Genomic DNA, 18,491 nt, shown 5'->3' with positions numbered 1-18,491 from the left:
CTGTTGCTGTTGCTGTTGCTGTTGTTGTTGCTGTTGTTGTTGTTGCTGCTGTTGTTGTTGTTGCTGCTGTTGTTGTTGCTGTTGCTGTTGTTGTTGTTGCTGCTGTTGTTGTTGTTGCTGCTGTTGTTGTTGTTGCTGCTGTTGTTGTTGTCGTTGCTGTTGTTGTTGTTGCTGTTGCTGTTGCTGTTGCTGTTGCTGTTGCTGTTGTTGTTGTTGTTGTTGTTGTTGTTGCTGCTGTTGTTGTTGTTGCTGCTGTTGTTGTTGCTGTTGCTGTTGTTGTTGTTGTTGTTGTTGTTGTCGTTGTTGTCGTTGTTGTTGTTGTTGTTGTTGTTGTTGTTGTTAGAGAAGAGAGAGAGAATAGCCAAATCGCACCCTTTTATTTCTATTTATTTTATACATTTCAAATGAAATCACCGAAACAAGGTCATTTTTCTTTGCTACTTTGATATTTTTACATACTAAGAGAAAATGTGCCCGTGCGTTACGATGTCATCTGGTCATGGCGACATAGCGTGCCCCCAAGAAACCAAAGGCGCCCAAATAGAGTATTTTTTATACTATATCTTGTAGCGAGCCTTGGATCCTGGTTATTGCTTCCAGGCGCGGGTTAGAGCCTTAGCTTTCGCAGGAAAACATCTGTGCTTGGGGATTTCGCCTCTTTGAAAATACGGTAGAAGTTTTCCCGTCTCCGAAGAGTGCACTTCATTTCTCTCTCAAAAGACTAATTTCTTTGTGGCATTAATTTTGAATCAAAGATTATGAAGATAATATTACAGTATTATTTGTGACTATTACACATAGCAGCATAGAGTCGAAGTGCATGTCTCTGCTTAATTCCAGGTTTTTTTCAGATTGAAGCTTGGATTGAAGTTTGAATAGATCTTGTTGATCGCTGTTGATAAGTGCATGTCTGAACCCAATTATATCAGATACCGCTGAATTCGTTTTCACTTTTTATTTTCAAATTGTACAATATGTACAGTTTTTGTTTCTCCTTAGAGGATGGTTTTCACTAGAACGCAAGCACAAGCGCAAGTTTAAAATAAGTGAAAAAATTTTCACAAGCACAAGCGCAATATTTAAAATCAGACACGTCCTCTTATGTTTGCGTTTTCATGCTCGTTAGGTGCTAGAGCGAGGGAATAGCAGGGGCGTAGCCAGGGGGTGGCCAAGGGGGCCCGGCCACCCTTTCTAGCAGCCAAAAATACAGTATGAGACATTATCTAAAACACAGGAGACAATGCCTTGAAAGTCCCTATTGGGCCCCCGTAGCTGAATAGGGTATTCTATACAAAAAAAAAAAAAAAAAAGATTTTGTAATTCTTTGATAAAGAAGACATCTTTTGGAGGCAGGTACAAAGACGAGCCGTCTGCGCACAAGGTTCAAAAAGAGATTTGGAAAATTATCTTGCTTTGCGCTTACGCGTGCGTCCTAGGGGAAACCAACCTTTAAATGTCAATTAAATTACTGCCCCATCCTTAGTATACCGACCCAAATTTTAGTTTTTGTTGTTAACTGCTGAACAACTCCTGTCTTCTACAGGTCCTCAACCAATCAAATTGCAGCAATGGCTCGAGCCTACTAAGATAATATCAGTTTACTAAGAGGCTAGTCTGTCAGGCACAAAAAAGTTTTGTATTAAGAATACCAGAATTTAAATAAAAAAATACATAGGGGCACCTCGTCCCTTTAACTGAAGAACAATCTCTTGAGAAAAAAGAATGCAGGATATGGATATCCATCCACCATTTTGAGCAAAAAGAAAGTAAAATTCATATTTCACTTTGTTTTGCACAAAATGACAAATACAGTATCAAACTTATGCCTGGCTCCTTTAATCCACCCCTTTATAAAATTCTAGGTTCGCTCCTGCTAGGGCTGTGTCACGGGTTAAAAGATGGCCTGCAGGAGTCAGCTACTCCGAAATAAATCACAGTCCAACGACTGCAAGTCCATCATTTTGTTTGTAGTTACATACATAAGAGTATATTTAAAAAATCCTGATATCATACATTGTCCTGAATTTTATTTTGTTCTTTTCTCTTCTGCATCATGTTGAAAAGTATCTCAATCGATGCCAACTAGACTGTCTGATTCGAAATTTCGGCATCAACAGGGCGTGACTACTCAAGTGTGGACTACACCTCTCCATGGGTCACGCGGTAGTCTCTTAGCATGGCGACGCCAATGTCTTCCAATCGTTCTTCTTTGCCGTTTTGCTTCCGCTGACTCATCCCTTGGTGTACAGCACGTGCTCAATTTGCCTCTAACATAGTGCTGTACGTATTTCTCCAGGTAATCGAACGTTAATTCTCCCTGGTGTAGAACCTGGTAGTGGAACTCTCGAATAGAGAATCTCGATCCAAGTTTATCTTCGGCGTATTTCCTGGCGTTCTTGAAGGCATTTTGCCCAATCATGTAGCTGACCCCTTGTCCCATCATGCTTTGGTAGCGCGTGACCTCTTTTGATGCGAGGTCGCTCGAGTCCCAGGCGTACTCGTCAAAGAGTCTGATAGCAGTGGTGCGGTCCATGCCAAACGAATGAAGCCCTGTCTCTATTACTAAACGGAGTGCGTTCATGATCTGTCAACAAGAGCAAGAGTCAGTGTCACGCGATGGACTGCCGAAGCTACTGTCATGGTACTGCATACAGGCCCCTCTAGTTAAAATTTTTCGGGAATGGGATTTTGAAAAAATGGGATTTCTGGTTGCACACGGACACAAAAAAAGCATATAAGTAGGTTCGTTTATAAGCAAGCGTATTACTGTGATTTCTTGCTAGCGTTTACTTAAACCGAGCGCTGGTGTTCAGGCTATTTTTTAGTATCCTAGCAGACGGCAAGGTTTTATAACTATTTGTTACTATCTGTTACTGTATGCACCCTGGAACAGTTTACATTTTACAGTCGTGAAAATAAAAGTACATTATTTAGGGGCATTTTATGTCTCTTTTACATTATTCCTCTGTCTCCCCCCCCCATTTCCCCGCTCACCTGTTGCTGCAACATGCCATATCTACTCATCAAGTCATTCTTATACGCGTCTATATCAACAGCAACTAGTGGCGTTTCCGCGTATGTCGCCCAGCCTTCAGTGAACCCGGAGATGAACGTAGTCTCCCCAAGCCATGAGATTGCATCGTTATTGGTGTCGATGAAATTGTCGTAATATCCGTCCACCTAAACGCATGCAAATAAAGTCTTAACTATAACTCATAACATAAAACTAATTTCGCATTGTTACACAGAAGGGAGCTTTTTACTGCGCATTACTCTGGAAATTATTGTGATTCTCTCAGCAAGTTCTTGTTGTGCCCATTCTCTTTCGAGAATGGGCAACTTAGAAGATAACGTGACCTTTTCAGTTATAAACTCACGGCAAAATAAACACAGAAATATGGCTGAGACCATCACGACGAAAGAAACACTAAGAAACAACACAAATAATTTTTATAATTCCATAGGTAGGTGTATTCTTGCATCTTGCGTTTACCTCCAAATGATGCCCCGGTTCCGTCTCGTGGGCTGTCGTGGACCATTCGGCAAAAATCGGCCCAAAGTCGTCCATAAAGAAAGGGAGTCGGTGCTTTCGTGAATTGTAGCTATGGTAGCTAGACGTCGGGTTAAAATCCGGTACGACCGTCACTGTATACGTGGGCGTGGTCTTTTTGCTCCCGCTTGTGTAGAACAAGGAGGGTATCTTGCTCCGTAGAGATTGGTATATCTGAATTAAGAATGCTACCATAAACATGAAGTGCCAGGAATTTTAAATATTTTACATCTTACACATTGCTAGAAAATCGCAGGCACCACCTCAGCAATCTTCGAAGTTGGGGTCAAACTGTTCAGATACTGCTGGTGAATTTGCCTCGAGGTCATAGTTTATTTCTGGCTCCGAACGGCAAGTGAAGGAGGAGCACAGTTTTTTAGGCCAAATTCTGATGGCGAAACAAAATTCTCTCTGGAAATTTCGACTAGTCGGGCACGTTTCGGCTAACTCGTCGGAGTATGTTCGCTCGTCACACAGTAACAGACAGGTAACACAAAGCAACTTGACCATGTAAAAACACCCCTCTGCAACAGACCCCGGGAAACCCGACGGGAAATTGCCGAAGAGTTTTAGCCTCCCCGCCACCCGGTGAAATTTCTAAATCAACCCGAACAGTTTTTTTTTCTTACCCGACGAGTAAGTTGAATGTAGTTGAGTGACAGGCGGTATATAAAAATTAGCTGACCAGGTGGAAATTTCAAACACGGTGAGTTTCCAAAAAATCTAAGTTTGGCCGGGTCTGTATGTTACAGAAGGAATTTCGAGAGAATTCGTGTTTTTGTCATCAGAACAAATCCTTTTCCACCTGCCCTTTCCTGCAGCAATGAATCTGCAGTGTTGGGTTATGCTTACATGGCCAGCGGAGCTCTTCCACACTTCATACGCCTTCCACCTTTGTGGACAATACCTCTGCGCACTCGCTTCTGTTGAGCACACAGAAAACGCGTTCTCGTCCGACTCGTTAGCAGGGAACGGCTTGCTGTTAAAGAACATAGCTCGCGATGACAGCTTTGTGCGAAACTTGGACACAGCGACATCTTCGTCTATTTCGCCTGTGACTTGTTTTGCGATGCTAACCGCCTGTCATTAACAAAAAATAAAGTTATAAATCTTAAAATTGCTAATGTGGCAAGAAGTCATTTTAATCAAATCAATAGACAAAGGTTTATAAGTGCATGTGTAGTAAAGCGTGAGAAAAGCTAATCTTAAATTTGCCCCGTATTTGAGGTAAACGCTGCCGCGCTTAGCAACCTATGTGCTTCTCGAACGCTACCCTCATCAGATTACTTTTAACGGTTACCTGCTTCTTCAACTCTTTCAACCTTGCCCATCCCATATCACTGATAGCCCTCGGTGTAACATTCGTAGTCGTGAAGAAAGACAAAATGCTATGGTAAGCCCTAGAGCCGTTTAGGGACTCCCCACTTGGGAGCCGGCCAGTGGTTGGTAGGGAAAGATCTGCTACGCCGTTACGACATACATGTGCCAGCGGCAATGTGGCGAGACCGCTGGACAAATGGCTTGGAACGCAGTGAATCGAGTGCTCGTTCTCCATGTATTTAATGTATTCTACGACAGGCTTCCCAAGAAAGTCTACAAGAGAGTCTTGAATCGATTGCGCAATTGTTTTTCCATGCTGCTGAAACCAGTCTTGGTATACCTGAGGGGCTAGTTGGACGAGGAAATCTGGGCTCAGAAATTTTTTACCTACATTTGTTCGTAGAATTCCTGTAAAGTAGTATAAAGGAAATCGTTAACGGTGTATTCCATTGTTAAATTTATTATATGACAAAAAAAATACAATTTTTAAATAAGCGCGTATTAAATGTCATAAAAGGAAGTCATAGACAGGATTTGTTGAAGACCCTGTCCACACGTATCCGTTTTCGTTTGAAAACGCAACCTTTTTGTTCCGTTTTCAAAAAAATACGCGTCCACACCAAGCGTTCTCATTTTGATACGATCCGTCCCCACGAAAATGAGAAACGATACGGAAACGATAACATGCTGTAGAACTCATGCGTACTCGCGCGCCAAGTGGACTGGACCTGAGCTGTCACGCAATCGTTTTTGAACGGTTCCGTTTTCGTCCGACCCCACAGCACCGAAAGGGTATCGTTTTCAAATTGTTCCACTCTGGAGATCGTTTTCAAATCGTTCCGTTTCCTGTCACCGTTTTCGCGTTTATGTGTGGGTCATACCCATATCCGTAACAAAAAGGTTGCGTTTTCAAACGGGAAACGTGGGGACAGGGTCTAATTTATAGGCTAAGATAGGCTAAAAAAAAGGGTAACAGGTAAAAATAAAAAGAATAAAAGAAGAGTGTCGATTCGGTTGACAAGGATGCGTTCGTTTGAACGCCAGAGACCTAAATAAAAAGGCGAATGCATTTTTTTTTTCTTTTAAGATTTAACACACGTCTTTTTCCTTTTTTGGAAGGCCCAAAAAATCCAAACTCGTTAACGTGAAAATAAAAAAAACACTTAATACGCGCTGTTCAAAAAAGTGGAGCTTGGTGCCCCCGCGCGTACTGTTATGTCCCGCATAATCTACAACCTCGAATGTTCACACGTGCTCGCTAATACTAACTCATTACTTGTATTATTATATACAGAAGTCTCGTGAATAAATATACAAGATATCTGTTTTAGGATTAACGTTGGCGTTATAGAATTAGGAGCAACTATATAATTGCCACTAAGGACTGCTACCTTAAACACTTTTTGTTTGTTGATAGAAAGGCCAATGAATGAGCTATTGTCAAACACTTGCAAGCATGTCAGCACCAGAAGCAATACAGCATAATTTTAGATGGCGAAGATTAGTCCACCGTGCGGCCTAAAAAGTGCTTGTCCATGCTATATAGTTTTGTCAACAAATAGCACGCTTATTGAGAACGCACCTCCTGCACCCCCCCCCCCCCTCCCTGGGTACGGGCCTGGTTAGTAGTTCCACAAAAATTTATATGAAATAAACTTTAAATGTAATTTCTGATAAGAATATTAAAATAAAAATAAAGCGCACTATTTGTTTGAGCAAACGGAAACCTTTATCAAATTTCTTCTTTAGTCAGAGAAATCTAACATACGTTAAAAGAATATTCTAGTCTAAAATTGCTTTTAGAATGGCCAAGGCTGAGTAACAAGTAAAAGTTTAAAAAAATGGTATCCAGATAAAAAGTGTCGCGGCCCATAAAATGAAGTAAAAAAGTGTGTTTCGTGTTTCCGGTACTTGAGTACTGTTATGGCAACCATCCATCATTCATAACTGCAGACAACAAAAGTAATAAGAGGGTGTATTTGGCGGCGTTGAAAGATTATAATGCGCATCCTTCTATATGCTTATCCGTTTGCGTAATTGTTATTCGGATTACTAAAAGGGAGAAGCGGGGAGGAGTCATCCAAAGTATCTAAAACCCTGTAGAGCATGCGCCCAAAAAATGCAAGTAATGAAAACTTTGCTTGGTGCAGCCATGCAGTTTGCGCACGGTTGCATAATGGAAGAGTTTTTTCGCTTACAAAAATTAAGCAAGAGAGCGTTTTAAAAAGTTATTCTAGAAAGATCCATAATTCCAAACGAGTCCACATGGGCGGATCTAGCTTTATGCTAAGAGGGGGGTTTGGCCTAATGGCAATATGGGGAAAGAGAATATTTTTTCCTTACAAAATTTTCCCACAGGCTCTCTCATCGATTACCACAATAGCTTGAATAAGCGCAGTGTTTAAATCTGGATGGCATTTTTTTGGCATATAACACTTTCCCTGGGCAGCCCAAGAGAGGGGTTTAAACCCCCTGAACCCACCAAACCAGAATTTTCATCCCAAGTCTGGCGCAAGTACAGTTTGATGAATGGAAAGGCAAAGGATCGATTGCTTTATTAATCGCACTTTTGTAGAAAATGGGATTGGGGTTTCAACGGGGCGTTATATAATTGTTCTTTTGCAGATAGGGATTGGGGTTTCAACGGGGCGTTTTATAATTGTTCTTCAAATATTAAAACGGCAACAACAACTAAAAAAACATTCGCATGATCAGTTGAATGATTGAAATGGGTTTAAGTATGATAAGTAAATCATGGAAATGCTCGAATATATCAAAGTATATAGAATAGTATGGCAACGAGCCCTGCATATTTTATTTTTTACCACGCGTCAGACATGTCAAGCTTTTCTTATTTAGTAGAGTACTTCCCTATTTGTGGATCTACCCGAACAGATTACGGCGACTTTACGTTGTTTTCATTCGTTAAATACTAAACTCTAGTCAAAAGGGGATTAAAGCCTCTAAGGCTATTATGTGAGGGCGAGGGCACGGTTCTAGCATTATGGAGAAAACGTTTTGCATCGGGCCAAGGTGACTCTTCAACTAAAAAACAATAGACACTTGTAAATCAAGACTTATACCTGCTTTCATTCTGAGCAAGGATTTGCTCGATCCGTCATACGGGGGTCCTCACGTACAAGCCAGATCCTTATTCGGGTGGCCCGAACAAAAATAGATGATATTATGTTACTGGGTAACAAATTTTTTTGTCGGGGCTTTTTTTAGAAACGCTATTTCGTTTTTAAGATGTTTTACAGACCAAAACCGCTTCAGAAAGGAATTTAAAACATGCTTATGCTTTAAAACATGATAATTGTGTAAAAATGTGATAAATGAAAGTACATGTTTGTGAGGAGTTGACAGGAAAATGTATATTAAAAGTATCGGAAGTTCCGGTCGCAAACCCTCAGAGAAATTATCAGTCCAGCAGGCATTTATCCTCTGTGTTTTTGTTTGTTTTTACCACCCTATATTTCAAAGAAAATAAATTAAAACTTACCTTTCGCGCCGTAGGTTACGATGTGCCAGTTATTTTTCTTGTATACGTCTAATCCAGCCTTACACGCTTCCCTCGAACGCACCATTCCAGCTTTTACCCCCAGCTTCATGTTCTCCTTTAACCCTAACACTGTATCCTTATACTTCCTCAACGTCCCTAAAAACTCGACAACCTCGCCAAAAGTTCTTGGCTTCAGGTGGTCTCCGGTGTATTGGAGCCACATGAAAAGAGACCCGGAAGGCTGCCAAGAAAATATATTTGGGCCAAGCATAAAGTCCCCTGCGTAATAGTCTGTTTCGTAAGGATTGGAGTTAAAATGTCTTAGAAAAAATCTCGCCTCGTAGAGTCCCTTTAACTCGCGGTTGCTCAGCATGCCCTCCACCAGTGGTGTAAAATGTGAGTCCAGCTCTCTCTTTAAGCGTGACGCCACATCCGTGGTGTGTTTTAGGGCGGAAGGCCGCGGATCATATGGCTTGAAAACTGCGCGAATTTCGGCATTCGTTACACCTGGTTTCGTTATTATCTTGTATGGGTAAGCGGCGAAGTAGGCGGTTTGCACTTTCTGTAGAAAAATTAAAAGATTGGGAACCGCGTCTCTTTTTGCCGAGTTTTGATGATTAGCTGACGTCTGGTCGGCGTTTTTTCCATGAGAATTCAGGTCGTTAGAGGGTTTGTTGTTCAAAACAGAGACAGTTATCATAATAACACCAGCCGCAAATGCAGCTAGTAGAAATCCCCCCAGAAAGACCTTGCAAAGGCGCCTCTTGCTATTCTGTTGTTCTTCCTCGTTTAGTGGAATCATTGTGATGGCCGAACCATGAAGCTTATTCAGCGCGTTTATCTCAGCGTCCATCTTATGCAACAATGCTCCGCTCCTGCGCCACCAAGATTCCTTGCTTTTGCATGCCGCGCGATACCTCCGTTGACTGATTCCGAGGACTAAAAATACGCGCTTTAATAGCAACGGGAAATAGTTTTCAGCATACTGTCTGGAGGTCAAGGAATTCGTAAGGTCACGAGGAAACACGTGGAGGATTTAATCGGAGCCTCTACTACATGATACGATTCGCTTGTGAACTCATTTCCTTAGAGGAAATCCTTTACCTAATAGCTTATTTAATAAACAAACATACCCCTGGGAATGTTAAGACCATAGAACATTCCCGCTGCGGGCACCTCTATGCCCGCCAAAATTCGCTAAGAAGGGATTACGTCTAAGGAATGCTTCTTTGGGTTTCTTGGCCTGAAATAGCGAATACCCCTTGCCCTTTTTAGGATACGCACTCTAGAAAGACATGTAGGTACCCCTGTCCGTACTTAGTAAATTCTAAAAAAAAAAATATGTGGCACATGCTTGCGCAGTTTTTTTTATCACCGCGTTTAAGCAAATTTTGTAACGCTTTAATAGCCGTTTCAACACAAGAGACGGATTAACTTTCAAAGACAAGTTGTGTGTGCGAAGGGGAACCTTCTGAAGAAGTTAAAACGGGACTATGCGGTATTTTTAGCAAGCATCTTGTCCAAATGTGTTACCCGCCTGTAACCCTGCTAAACGAAACGACTTGTTTTCACAAATTTCCCTTTCGGATGGGAAATCCGTGTAAATTTATACTAGACGGGTAATTTGACGGGCTAAGGCATTTACCCCTTGTTCGTGTACTTACGGGAGAGCCGGGGGGGGGAGGTGCACAGGGTGTGGCGCCTTTGGCCGTTAAAAGGTGGGTTATTTATTATTGAAAGATATTCAAATATTCCTTCTCTATAGAAGGAATCATGAGAATAAGCTTTGTACACACTAATATTCGCCACGATGTAAGCAAAACGATATTTCCCTCTCTAATTCACTTCAGACGGGAAACTAAAATGATGGGAAATCCGTCCGGACGTGTTACACGTCTCTAATCCTCTAATATGGAAAGGGGAATCTCACTAAGGGCTTCCTGTGGTGGCTTTTTGATAGCGAGGTCGCGAGGAGGCGAGGTCACCTAGCTACATAGAAACGCGGGAGCTTTCCAAAATGGCGCCTATCAACAAAACGAAGCTCAAAGAATAACAACAAAATTGACACTCGATAATAAAAGAAAATTCACCGAGTACAAAATGAGCCAAAGAACTTTAAAAACTCAAAGTGCTCGGAGCTTAACCGGCGGGGAAAGTGGAAGGAATGTCTTTCAAAATACAGGTAAACTTCACATCTCGCCCCTCGTTACGAAAAGAAAAATATTCTTCCTCGTAACAACGATGGTGCCACTCTCCGTTTGCCGACTCTAAGATACAATGATAATGCATAATTTCTTCTATTGGAAGCGAAGTAAAAATTCCCTTTCATACGAAAAAAATATCTGAATGATTGGCTTAATGCTTCTTTTTTTTTGCCAATGCAAGGTTGTTAGCCTTCATATCTGGCTGATGTTTATATACTTAAGCTTAAATACTTAACATGTATTGTATTGTGTTCAAGAAGTAAAAGCTGTGCATATATATTGATGTGGTTTTTACTTTTTTACTTCAAGTTACTATTATATTATTTTTGGTTCTCTAATTTTGAGCTAGAAATCACCCTAAGGGTGGGGGGGGGGGGGGGGGGGGCAGCGATATGGGGGCATTTCCTTTATTTGCCTTTTAGTCTCCACTAGGTATAACCGCTTGCCCAATTGTAAAGACTAGACTTTGTAAACTATTGTACTGACTAATGTTGTATACAGGTTATCAGGCTACTATAATGATAATAAATAAACTTGTCTATCCATCAGACCAGGGCAGGTTTAATCCAGTGCAGATGTCATTCCAGCAAGAACTATCCAGGTTTCTCAAGTATGTCACCAGGAAGGCGGAGCTTGGGCCGCGATGGAGAAAACCTGATGAGGAAGCATATGCCAGAGGGTAGGAAAACACAATAATGGAATGCTATTAAGCCATATTATGCTATATAGTCATGATACTGTACAGTAGATCTGGGATTCGCTTGGCCTCTAAGCCAGAAGATTCTACTCAATCACTTTATCCAGAGTAGCTGGAGCTATTTTTAGAGGGAGTAGCATTCAGAAATCAGAGACCAATTTTTCACAATTTTTCAGATCATGGAGTTAAAGAAAACAGTTTTCACGAATCACAGACTTGATAACTGTACAAGATAGCCATATAAATAATAAAACAAAAAGTAACTTTGAATTAAAATTAAAAATAAATGCATTATTTCTTGAAAACAGATCCAATACATTGTTCAACTTGTGGAACAATTTTGAGCAGCGCCTGCCGCATGACTTCTTTGTGCAACAAATGATTGCTACAGGAGACTATCTAGTCAGCATTAGGGTAAGCCAATCATGCATATGCAAACTGTATACACCATATGTACATTTTAAAAAATTTTGTTGTTTGTCTTCAGAGAATGGGTATCACTCATACCTTATTATCTATGCATACATGTATACTCACAGTCAGTCCAAACAATGACAGATTTTTCGTTGTTATTTGGCATTATTATTTGTGATGGCAAACCTTGTCAAGTATTTTCCAAATTTTCATGCTTGCAGTACACTGTCATGGACAGGAAACGTTCTTTTAAAACATGTAATTTTTGTGTATGAGAGTTGTTCTCTATGTGGTTCACATTGATTTAAGATTGTGACCCAATGCTGGTTGCAGTAGGATTATGTCTGGTTACCTTATAAACTGAGAATCATACTTTCCAGGAGTACAAGATTGCTCAGTGTCAGTGTTATGGGCGCTATCTGAGCAGCATCAGGGGGTTAAACACACTGGAGTCCTGTTCAGACTACACCCTAGAAAGCTTCAACAATGTCTATCTTCCTTCTGGTATCGAGGCTGCCACTGCAGAAATTGCAGTAAGAGAATTCAAATGGTCCTTAAAATGTAGGGTGTCATAAACAACAAAAAACAAAAAAAGGAAACAAATGGGTTAAGTATCACTAGTTTGGGTCAGTTGTTTATAATCACTCATTGAATGTTTAACTACCTTTAATGAACTATGCAGTTTTTGTATTTGTCATGCCATAGCTGAACACTGCTAGGATTTTTCCCCTTATATTGTCCCAGTCAGATTAAAAAAAATGTACATATCCTCATGCTCATTGTGGCTTACTATCCTGCATAAAGATATAAATTATATTTCTCAGGCTGCTAGAAAAAAAATCTTGACACTGCCTGTATGTTATTTTTAAAGATAATTGTTTTTATGCTTAATAATTCATTTAAATTGATTTTGTTGATTTATTTGATTGATTTTATGTTGTTCTATAACAGCTTAGAGCTCTCCTTGGGGAATCTATCAGTAGCTATCATGTGGTTATAGCAGAGGATCCTAAACTGCAGGTACTATACGTTGATAGTAAGCAGCTTAGTTTGAGGTAGATTGACTGTTTTTTTTTATAACTGAAAAACCCAGAATTCATGTATTTGGCGCCATCCCATTTTGTTACTATGTAGGTGGTTTATCTTTAGTAACTTTACCTAACTCTCTATTCCTGTTGACCCATCATATTGACTTAAATTTTTGATTTGCTCAAGATTGATAAAATTAAAAACAAAATGATGGAGGGTGCATGTACATATACTGAATGTATTTTGTGTTTCTATGCTACTTGAACAATAAACATTCCTTTGAACTTGCACAAGTTTCTAGTTTGTAAGACATGCTATTGGTTGTGGCCAGTGTCAGCTAGTGTAGTTTTATGTTTCAGAATTTTACTCAATTGAAGAATATCAATTTTGATTGGATGGATGTTGGACTTGCAATTAAAGCCGCATTGTCACCAGTTTACTTCCGGTCGATTACCTAGCAATATCCGATAATTTTTAACGGAAAACGCGAAAAATATTTCAAAATATTAAAAGCAATGTGTCTATTGGAAGTTTGTCTGAGGATGTGATTGATAATTTAGAGCGGATGGCCTGTTAAATATCTCGGATTCTAATAGATTCTTTTGTCTTTTAACGGTTGAGGTTTCCGTCGGACCTCCGGAAGTAAACTGGTGACAATGCGGCTTTAACTAAACATGTTAGAAACTATGCTTTCTTTCTTGCCTCTAGAATCCTGAGACTGTCAGCCTCTCAGTTGATATAATGAAAATCTTGAGACTGATCACACAAGCTGCCCTTCATAAGGAATCTTTCTGTTGGCTTGTTTTTAATGGTAAATACTTGTTGTGATGTTACCCACAGTATATAATCTCTTCTGGACTGTTGACCTCCATATGAAATTCTCAGTCTCAGGCAGGACAGGTGACATTGGGATCATCCACGCTCTCCGACCCAAAAGTACCCCATTGAAATCTTGCATACAGTGCACCTCGTCATCCCTCTGCCATAATGTATTTAAAGGTCCCTATTTTTGTCTCTGCTACACCACTAAATACTTTTTTTTTTATCATCAGGCACTGTTCACATTTACTCTATATCAAGGCATCTTATGGCTTTGGGATACAGCAACAAGGTACAATATAATGTTAAGCTTTTTGAAGTACCACAGCTAAAGGAAAGCAAAGATACAGGACTACGATAACAAATGCATCCCCTTATAAGATTTTAAGTCTATTTGTCTTAGTTTTTGTAACCCAATCTGATAACAAATCTCCATTTCAATTTGCTAGAATTCTTTTACCCATCCCTTGACACATCCATTTCCAGGTGCTGCATTTCTTTAACTCCTCCCTACATATGTATATTTGTACAACACATCTATTCCCTGTAACAATTCCATTCCTAGAGATTTCTTTTACCAATCCTTGCAACACATCAATTCCCCAATGCTTGAATTCTTTACCCATCTCTTATCACATCCCTTCCCAGGTGCTAGAATTCTTGCAGTGGGCCTGTATGTGTATGGAATCCTCTGTGCCCTTGATGACCGTCCGTTACCTTATATGGCGCAGCACCCTATATGCTGCCGCCTGCCAGTGTTACTATGATATGAAAGCCGCCAATCACGCAGAGAGCTTTGCACGCAGGGGGCTTACCAAAGTAAATGAGTTGGAAGACATTGAAAGGATGAGCACGTCTGATGCCACACCGATGGTGGCTAGGGCGTTCCGTCAGGCCAAAACTAGGATGCAGGTCATGGTGTTCAAGAGGGTGGTGTTTGAGACCAGGAAGAGGCCTAAGGGATTACTAAGGCCAAAGACAAAGCCAAACCTGAAAGACACTGTCAATGTAAGTTTTATTTTATGCAGTGATTGTCTTGTCAGGGCTTCTGGAATTACGCAGAAAAAAAAACTCAAAATTACGCGGGATTCTTTGCTAAATTATGCGAAAAATCAATTATTACGTGCTAAATTACGCGGGATTTTGCAATACATGTTTCTTTAAAAGATCAAAATTTTGCAGGATTCTTTACTGATTTACGCGCTAAATTACACGGAATATCCACTGTTACGCCCAAACTACATTTTGTACCTAAGGAAAGCACGAAATAATTTTTTTGCCCGAAAATATCTTAGGCGAGTTTTCATTGGCTTCTAGCCACCAGCCAATTAAAAAAGGTATTTAATTATTAGTCCTAGGCCTTCGAGGTTTAGCAAAGAACGCCTAGTCATTTTATTTGTTTTGAATTCAGTTCGAAATATCGCACTCGAAGAATATCTCTCTTTTTTTTACGAGAAATAGAGGTAAGAACCCTAAAAGAACACATCAGCTGTGAACTTAAATGTTTTGTCTTTCAAAATTTAGCCAAATTACGCGGGATTACGTGGAAATTTGTGGTTTACGCGGATTACGTGGAGAAAGCCAAATTACGCGCTTCCGCACAAGCGCGTAATTCCAGAAGCCCTGTCTTGTTGAAAGTTTCCTTGTGTTGCAGGATATGCCATGCATATGGAAGCTTAATAATCTTTTCAGCTTCCATACATACTGTAGGCTTCATTGCCATTTATGAAATAGCGTTTGAATTGAATGTGTAGAAATAAAAAATATATATAACTTTTATTAATGTAAATTTTATGATAAAAAACCGGTAACAAATCATTCTCTACTTGATGCTGCTCTAGCAACCCTGGCCACGGACACCCACAGAACGCCTTCTGGCCGACCAGTTTACAGGAACTGCTGCTCAATTCCTGGCCATCCTTGAGGCCCTCAGTGAACCCAACAGGCGCACACTACACTGCGAGGCTCCAGCCTCTGATGCGGAAGATACTATCACAGATGTATGCGCTGAGCTGTTCTTTGCTGGTATGGAGCTGATAGCTGGAGGTGGTGGTCCACGGCAGACACACGCTGCTAAGCATCAACAGGAAATCCATCCATCTGTAGTGGACTTTGGTGCACAAGGACTTATGGCACTTGTCCAGGAGGGTAGGTGACAGTATGAAGATCTGTGATTGAACTTTAACATTTGTTTTGTAATGGTCGCTGTGTTGCTGCTTTAACATTGGTTCTGTAATGTTGCTGACAGTAATGACTTGATAGTCATGATCTTATTGTTGTTGATGATGATGATGATGATGATGATGATGACAAAGTTTTTGAGTGTAAATTTTATCTCAATATTTTTACAAAGCATGTATGATACATTACACTGCGTTACGTTACATGAAATGGTGAAAAATATGATGAAAAACAAGGCGAAAAAAAAAAGATATAGCAAGCAGGTTACATTGACACCTCACAACTTTATTTTTCTGGCAATGTCAGCTGTTTCAATATCTAATTATGTCTTAAGATATATTAAATATGTTTTAAAATAAACATTTCGTTTTTTCTTGTATGCTCCATAAATGTAGCGTTTTGCAAAGAGCATAGATTTAGTTATTTATTCCCTGTTGTTTTTCTGGGTGGAGGCCATAAACAATATCCTTATATTCTCATGTGAAGTCTTTAAACTATTTTTGTCAGTCCACTAATTTTTAAAAGCACTCCAGAATTTCTTATAATTAATACCAATTTCAAGATCATTTTATTTATCATTTATAGGATCCAATGGAATTCCTCTGCAGGCTGTTGTAAAATTTGTCAAACAGGCATTCAGCTATGAGCAATGGGAAACATTCAATACCCTGATAAGTCCAACCCTAGAACTTTTAAAACAAATGACGGACAGCACAGGCCTAATGGACACTAAAACCCTGGAGCTTATGGCTGCCTTAGAGCCATTCTTCAGCAGCACGCCAAAGCCCAAGAAGGCAGCAGTCACGACACAGGATGAATCAGATAGCCATACTCAAGGTTAGTAAGGCGTAGGACATGTCTTTAGTCTGTGCCTTACAATTACAACCAGGCACTTTAGGTAATGTTCTAGTCATGCAGGCCTGTTTTATACCAACACATAACCAAGCCTGCGAGTTTCTAGCGTTTAGTAGCATACAAGGCCATATGTAAGTTCAATGAGGTTCAGAACATCTCCTGTAGGCAAATGTCTGTCAAGACAATATAGGGCAGTGAGAAAATCAGGTTCCGCTCTTGCAGACGCTGATATTGAGGCTAAATCAAACCTTTGCCTGCTGAGATTAGACATATCCAAGACCATCCCCAGCTCTGCTTATTTTGATTTTTCATGCCCTAATGTCGAAATGTTTGGAGGCATTGCCAACTAAATCGTTGTTTCATATTTTATTACATCCTGATATTACTCTTTTGGTCATATACCTATAAGAGTGTGGCAAGATAGTACTAGACCTAGATACAAGCCGGTCATTTGCCCAAGTGACTCACAATAATATGCTTAGGACATATATGGCCTAAAACTCTTCAAAAAGCCAAGCCATCTCCTTACTTTTCCTTAAAGGTCAACCTAAGACATTTACGTTGTAGATATATGATTGATTTGTCTGATGTTCGTTTCTAGGAAAGGGTGGTTTACACTTGGATGACTTGATGAAACTTGCTGACACGTTACACTCCTGCTCTGTGGAGCCCTACAAGGTTTGTCAAATTTTATTGCAACTTGCTTTAAAATAAATAGTTTCCAACACTACACATCACGAGTTTTCTGTGAGCCAGGGATTATTTGACATAAACGTCATCTTTATCGTCACCAGAGAAATAGACAGGATTAAGGATGAAGAATCCCTCATGTATTTTCATGGTTCTCTTGATCATCCACTTCAAATATTTTCCAAATGACACATCAACTTCATCTCTATCCTCATACTCGACACCACTTTATTTGTTGCGTTATTAAGAATCGTTTTGCGTTGGACAACTTGCTTTCTCACAGCTCTCGTAAATCATTTTATATGCGATTTAGTCGTAACAATTTAAGACAATTCCCAACTAAGCTGTCTCTCACATTCGTCAACGTCCATGCTAAAGTACACGAAACAACTTCAACTCCTCATTTCGGTAAATTTATTTGAATCACAAATGGCTTTTTCTTCCAGGATTTTTTTTTCTTCTACAGTATGTCATTAACATTTGTTTGCACACATCAGTTAAGTGCTGCTTATCTTCACGGTCAACAACCTGCAACATGTTACCGAATAAAATTATGCACAAAGCGTTTTGTTGTTGTATGACACTGAAATTAATTAAAGTAAAGTGTTGCAAATTAGCCTTTCTAACCCCCCATTTTATTGACATTTTGCTGCGTGTTGGTTGTATTTTCAGTCTATCGTAGGTCACATGGACCCAGATATGGTAATAGATGCTGCGCTGTTCCTGTGGTCCAAGTGCAAAATTCACTTTCAAAGAGTCGTCTCCTCATCCATGGAGGGCTGTAAATTCGTCCTCAATGATCAAAATGCTGATAAGGTACAATGCCCAAGCTGTATTTATTTTCACACTTTTTTTTACTAAATTTACCCTGATAAGATTTGCAGGTTACAGAAAAATGGTGTCTGTTTTTTTTTTCTCCCTTGTAACACTATTGCAGTTTAGCGGAACATCTAATTTTCTGATTTGTGTGTATTATTTTATCGAGTCCAAGTGGGTAACCACAAAGTACTGTTACTTTAAGGTTGTTTAGCACGCTCGTATTTGTTGTATTGTATTTTTCTTATGTGGTTCGATTAATCAAATTCCAAACTGTAGAATTATTTCTTATGTGCCCCTAATGGATAACGATTTTTTACATTATCCATGATACAATGCAGGCTGTAACACAAAAAGGCCTTTACTGACGGTTAGTCATACAGTGATGTTCGTCATGATTATGCCTGAGTTACT

The 18,491-nt window shown here is 39.9% G+C and overlaps 2 protein-coding genes across 3 annotated transcripts in view; one reads left to right on the top strand and one right to left on the bottom strand.

The window, feature by feature from the left end:
* Positions 1–940: 940 nt before the first annotated feature.
* On the bottom strand, positions 941–9,318 carry LOC5520476. The gene is made up of 6 exons (XM_001640253.3): positions 8,373–9,318; positions 4,851–5,278; positions 4,403–4,630; positions 3,494–3,724; positions 2,995–3,180; positions 941–2,584 (listed from the first exon to the last, which is right to left on the bottom strand). The coding sequence occupies exons 1-6, from the start codon at positions 9,223–9,225 to the stop codon at positions 2,129–2,131; spliced, it is 2,382 nt and encodes a 793-aa protein (XP_001640303.2). The 5' UTR covers positions 9,226–9,318; the 3' UTR covers positions 941–2,128.
* A 1,028-nt stretch (positions 9,319–10,346) lies between these two features.
* Positions 10,347–18,491, top strand: part of LOC5520487 (cilia- and flagella-associated protein 54) — a 42,011-nt gene continuing 33,866 nt past the window's right edge. For both annotated transcript variants that reach the window (XM_032365547.2, XM_032365546.2), the window contains exons 1-12: positions 10,347–10,554; positions 11,126–11,255; positions 11,582–11,687; positions 12,068–12,220; positions 12,639–12,707; positions 13,425–13,527; positions 13,769–13,827; positions 14,184–14,543; positions 15,377–15,683; positions 16,302–16,553; positions 17,173–17,249; positions 17,934–18,077. In XM_032365547.2, coding sequence (XP_032221438.2) covers positions 10,473–10,554; positions 11,126–11,255; positions 11,582–11,687; positions 12,068–12,220; positions 12,639–12,707; positions 13,425–13,527; positions 13,769–13,827; positions 14,184–14,543; positions 15,377–15,683; positions 16,302–16,553; positions 17,173–17,249; positions 17,934–18,077 — 1,842 coding nt within the window. In that variant the 5' untranslated portion in view covers positions 10,347–10,472. The remainder of the gene's footprint in view (positions 10,555–11,125; positions 11,256–11,581; positions 11,688–12,067; positions 12,221–12,638; positions 12,708–13,424; positions 13,528–13,768; positions 13,828–14,183; positions 14,544–15,376; positions 15,684–16,301; positions 16,554–17,172; positions 17,250–17,933; positions 18,078–18,491) is intronic.

Source organism: Nematostella vectensis, chromosome 1 (assembly GCF_932526225.1).
Source record: "Nematostella vectensis chromosome 1, jaNemVect1.1, whole genome shotgun sequence".
Classification (NCBI taxonomy): domain Eukaryota; kingdom Metazoa; phylum Cnidaria; class Anthozoa; order Actiniaria; family Edwardsiidae; genus Nematostella; species Nematostella vectensis.
The sequence above is the reverse complement of the archived record's forward strand: the minus strand, read 5'-3'. Positions and strand labels throughout refer to the sequence as shown.

What these genes read in the sequence shown, in the direction of transcription:
- LOC5520476 (XM_001640253.3), bottom strand. Translation starts at nt 9,225, where the DNA reads ATGGACGCTGAGATAAACGCGCTGAATAAGCTTCATGGTTCGGCCATC. An exon ending in CGTAACCTACGGCGCGAAAG is followed by an intron (nt 5,279 to 8,372) that starts GTAAGTTTTAAT and finishes ACTACTTTACAG; the next exon opens with GAATTCTACGAACAAATGTA. An exon ending in GGAAGAGCTCCGCTGGCCAT is followed by an intron (nt 3,725 to 4,402) that starts GTAAGCATAACC and finishes TTCTTAATTCAG; the next exon opens with ATATACCAATCTCTACGGAG.